Genomic DNA, 4,919 nt, shown 5'->3' with positions numbered 1-4,919 from the left:
ACTGTTTTAAATAGATCTTTAATGTCAATGAACAAAATGAGATTGAAATAACTTATTTACAGAGAGAGACGCCTGAGATCCCATGACACACTCGTCATTGTGTTCCAGATCTCACCTGCCAGCTGTCGCTCCGTCTACAAACCATTGTCCAGATCCATTTCCTGCAGTGACATAAGCCAAGTTAGAGAGCCCAGGGCTGGGTACCACAGTGTGTTTATTGACTGTCCAGGTGTCTGATACATGCGGAATGTCATCACTAAGCTTAAGAGTATCCAAACCAAACAGATTTTCATGCATCTCATGTAGGTGGAATCCTGTATTTTAGTGGTTAGAGCACTCGCCTTGCAAGAGAGAGGACTTGGGTTTGATTTCCAGGCAGGGAAAAACACTGAGTAAGTTTACCTAGTGGTAAGTTGGAACCCAGCTGTTAGTCGATTGGCAGATTGCTTTTCCAAGGATAATAATCCCTTAAAAATATATATATATATATAAATAATAATAATTTGCTCACTGAATCCCAAACTGTTAGTGCGACGCTTCTGTGAGCAATTGGCTTCCGCGTTTTTCCCACAAAATATAGTCAATTCACTTTACAGTGTGTTCTGTGAAGTGCTTTGGGATGTCCTCCCGACGTGAAAAGCACTATATCAAATGCATAGATTATTATTATTATTATTAAGATGAAACAGAAAATTAGGTTTATGATAAATGACAGGTTTATACCACAGTAGAGAACTGAAAAAGGGAATAAGAGAGGCAAGGAGAGTATATGAGAAAAGATTAGCAGGTAACATAAAAGTGAATATTAAGGTCTTTTATAAACACGTTAAGAGTATGTGAATAAAAGATGATCAAAGGAAGCCGATTCAGGACCAAAAAGAAAAACTTATTATAACAATAATAATCTTTGCATTTGATATACCTCCTTTTTATGTCTTTGAGATCTCAAAGCGCTTCACAGAATATACTGTAAAGTGTAGTGACTGTATATTTTGTAGACGAAACACGGCAGCCAATTGCACACAGCAGTGTCCCATAAACAACAACAACAACAAAATAACACGTGTTAAGTGCCTTTCACGTCGAGAGAACGTCCCAAGACGCTGGACAATCAGTGATTCAAACCCGAGCTGAGGGTCGGGATCGGGGAGGGTGGAGGGCAGGGGTGGAAGGAGGGTGACCGAAGGCACGGTCGAGGAGAAGGGTCTTGAGATCGGTCTTGAAGGAGGCGAGGGAGGGGGCAAGGTGGAAGAACTGCAGGCTGGAGTTCCAGAGTAGCAGAAGGCCCACCCGCCAATAGTAGGGTGAGCGAGGCGGGGGATGTGAAGCAGGCCGGAGCCCGCTGAGCGGAGGGAGCGAACAGGATGGTAGGAGGTCAGGAGGTGGCAGACGTTGGGGGGAGCAAGACTATGGAGGGCTTTGAAGGTGAGGACCAGGATCTTGAACTGTATCCTCTGTGTGATGGGAAGCCATTGGAGATGGGTGAGGATGGGGGTGATAGGGTCACGGAGCCTAATGTGGGAGAGGACACGGGCTGCAGAGTTAGTTCTGGATGATCTGCAGTCAGTGGAAGGAGGAGTTGGGGGCCGACAGGCAGGGAGTTTGCATAGTCGAGCCTCGATGTAATGAAGGGGTGTGTTTCCACCCTTCAGTCGGGTTTCCGTGCTGCCCATAACACAGAAACTGCCCTGGTCAAGGTCACCAATGACATCCTGACCGTCTGCGACCAGGGCTCCCTCTGCCTCCTCGTCCTCCTCGACCTATCGGCAGCATTCGATACGGTCGACCACGCTATCCTCCTCCAGCGCTTGTCCTCCCACCTCAACCTTCAAGGCCCTGTCCTTGAGTGGTTTAGGTCGTATCTCTCCCACAGTCTTCACTTTGTTTCCACAAATGGCTTTTCCTCCCCCCCCCACCCCCCGCACTGTCTCGTGCGGTGTCCCTCAGGGCTCTGTCCTCGATCCCCTCCTCTTCACCCTCTATATGCTCCCCCTGTGGTGACATCATCCACAGACATGGGGTTCACTCCCATATGTATCCGGATGACACCCAACTCTACCTTTCCTCCTCTACCCTCAACTCCACGACCCCCGATGTCCTGACAGCCTCCCTTCCGACATCGAGTCCTGGACGAGAGACAACTTTCTTCAGCGCAACGTGAGCAAAACCGAGGCCCTCCTGATTGGCTCACGTCAGCGCCTCCGCACCTCAGGCGCTGACAGCATCAGCTCCGCACTCTCCACCTCTCAAAGCCATCAGGAACCTCGGGGTTCTGTTCGACCCTGAGCTGTCCTTTCTCCCTCATATCCGCACCACAACTGGCACCGCCTTCCATCACCTCCGGAATGTCGACAGAGACTACGGCACTACCTCACCCCTCACGTGGCTGAAACTCTGGTCCACGCCTTTGTCACCTCAAGGCCGGACTATGGGAACTCTCTCCTCGCCGGCCTTCCCGGCCCTCCCTCCACACTGCAGGTCATTCAGAACTCTGCAGCTCGTGTACTGTCCCGCACCAGACACCGCGACCACATCACTCCCAGCCTCGTCCTCACCCTCGCTCGCCTCCACTGGCTCCCCATCCCCCAGAGGATTGAATTCAAGATCCTCATCCTCACCTACAAGGCCATTCACGGCCTCGCTCCCTCCTACCTCTCCGACCTACTATCCCCCTACCTACCTGCCCGTACCCTCTGTTCCTCTGGCTCCGGTCTGCTCCACATCCCCCGCCCCAACCGCCCTACCATCGGTGGCCGGGCCTTCAGCCTCTCAGCCCCGAGGCTCTGGAACTCAATCCCCCAGTGCCTTCGCCGCTTCCTCCCTTTCCTCCTTCAAGGCTGGTCTCAAGACCTTTCTCTTTGACCGTGCCTTCAGCTCCCCTCTCAACTCTCTACTCCCTCCTCGCTCCCTCCCTTCCCTCCCCTCACCCTGACCATTTCCCTCCTGCTCGGGTCCTGACCTAACTGTACAGCGCCTCGGGACGTCCTCCCAACATGAAAGGTGCTCTATAAATGGAATCTTGTTGTTGTTGTTGTTGTTGTGTGAGGGTCTCGGGGGCCTGCGGTGTGAACAGTGCCAGAGCCAGGTGATGTTGCGGAGGTGGGGAAGGCAGAGCGGGTCATGGCGTGGATGTGGAGTAGACAGGACAGTTAAGGGTCAAACAAGACCCCAAGGTTCAGTACCGGCTCAGTGAGGGGGAGTGAGCCCCATGGATGGTGATGCTGTCAGCGCCTGAGGTGAGGAGGCGCTGACGGGAGCCAATCAGGAGCCTCGGTCTGGTTGACGTTCAACTGAAGAAAGTCTCATCCAGAACTTGATGTCTGACAGACATTCTGTGGGTCCTGGAGTCAAGGGGGGAGGCAGAGAGAGAGAGTTGGGTGTCATTTGCATACATATGGAAGTTGACCCCATGTCTGTGGATTATCATAGAATCATAGAATCATACAGCACAGAAAGAGGCCATTTGGCCCATCGCATCTGCGCCGGCTCCGAAAAGAGCTTTCAACTCAATCCCACTGGCAGCTTTCTCCCCATAGCCCCACAATGTTGTCCTCCCAAACACCCATCTACATCTCTCTTAAAAGTTGTTATTGAATCGGCTTCCACTGCTCTTCCAGGTGATGCATTCCAGATCCCAACACCTCGCTGAGGGAAACACTTTTTCCTAACCTCCCCTCTGTTTCTTTTAACAACTATCTTAAATCGGTGTCCTCGGGTTACTGACCCACATGACAGTGGGAACAGTTTTTCTCGGTTCAACCTATCAAATGCTCTCATGATCTTGAAAACCTCTATTAAATCCCCTCCTAATCTTCTCTGCTCTGGGGAGAATAATCCTAGTTTCGCTAACCTCTCCTCATAACTAAGGTCCTTCATTCCTGGTACCATCCTGGTGAACCTCCTTTGCACCCTCTCCAATCCCATCTTTCCTAAAGTGCGGTGCCCAGAACTGAACGCAGTATCCAACTGAGGCCTAACAGCATTTTATACATATTCAACATAACCTCCTGACTTTTGAACTCTATGCCCCTATGTATAAAGCCGAGTATCCCGTATGCTTTTTTAACAGCTTTATTACCTGTCCTGCCACCTTCAGAGATTTGCTGATGTGGACCCCCAGGTCTCTCTGTTCATTTGCCCCCTTTAAGATTGTACCATCAGCTTACACTGCCTCTCCTCAATCTTCCTACCAAAATGCAACACTTTGCATTTCTCCACATTAAACCTCATCTGCTACATTTCTGCCCATTTTACCAATCAGTCTAAGTCCTCTTGGAGTCTGGTGCTATCCTCCTCACCATTAACCACTCTTCTTAGCTTAGCATCGACTAAAAATTTGGAAATTGTGCTCCCTATATCCAGGTCCAGATCATTAATATAGATCAGAAAGAGCAGTCGTCCTAATACCTACCCCTGAGGGACATCACTACACACCTCCCTCCAGTCAGAAAATGATGTCACCATACAGATGTTGAAGAGGAGGGGACCAAGGACAGAGCCTTGAGGAACGCCGCATGAGACAGTGGGGGGAGCTAGAGGAGAAACCGTTTGTGGAGATGAAGTGTGAGCTATGATCTGAAACAGTCAAGGACAGAACCATGAAGGTTGAGGTGAGAGGAGAGGCGGTGGAGGAGGATAGAGTGGTCAATAGTATCAAAGACAGCAGAGAGGTCAAGGAGGCCGAGGAGGCAGAGGGAATCGTGGTCGCAGATGGACAGAATGTCATTTGTCACTTTGACCAAAGCTGTTTCTATGCTGTGGGCGGCACGGAAACTCGATTGGAGGGCTTCATGAAGGGAGGGCAGGAGAGGAAGGAGTGAAGCTGGGAAGCAACGACTAGTTCCAAGACCTTGGGCAGAAAAGGTAGATTGGAGATGCGGCTGTAGTTTGAGAACAGGGATGGGTCCAGGGAAGGTTTT

The 4,919-nt window shown here is 50.5% G+C and overlaps 1 protein-coding gene across 1 annotated transcript in view; it reads right to left on the bottom strand.

Moving 5' to 3' along the window:
* The window catches only part of LOC103171887 (leucine-rich repeat-containing protein 23-like), a gene marked incomplete at its 5' end in the record, with an annotated part of 9,149 nt that continues 4,230 nt past the window's right edge, over positions 1–4,919 (bottom strand). The window contains 1 exon segment of the mRNA NM_001292279.1: positions 1–161. Within this exon segment, the coding sequence (NP_001279208.1) occupies positions 135–161 (27 nt within the window).

This window comes from Callorhinchus milii, unplaced genomic scaffold (assembly GCF_018977255.1).
Source record: "Callorhinchus milii isolate IMCB2004 unplaced genomic scaffold, IMCB_Cmil_1.0 Scaffold27, whole genome shotgun sequence".
Taxonomy (NCBI): domain Eukaryota; kingdom Metazoa; phylum Chordata; class Chondrichthyes; order Chimaeriformes; family Callorhinchidae; genus Callorhinchus; species Callorhinchus milii.
This window is presented reverse-complemented; position numbering and strand designations above follow the sequence as displayed.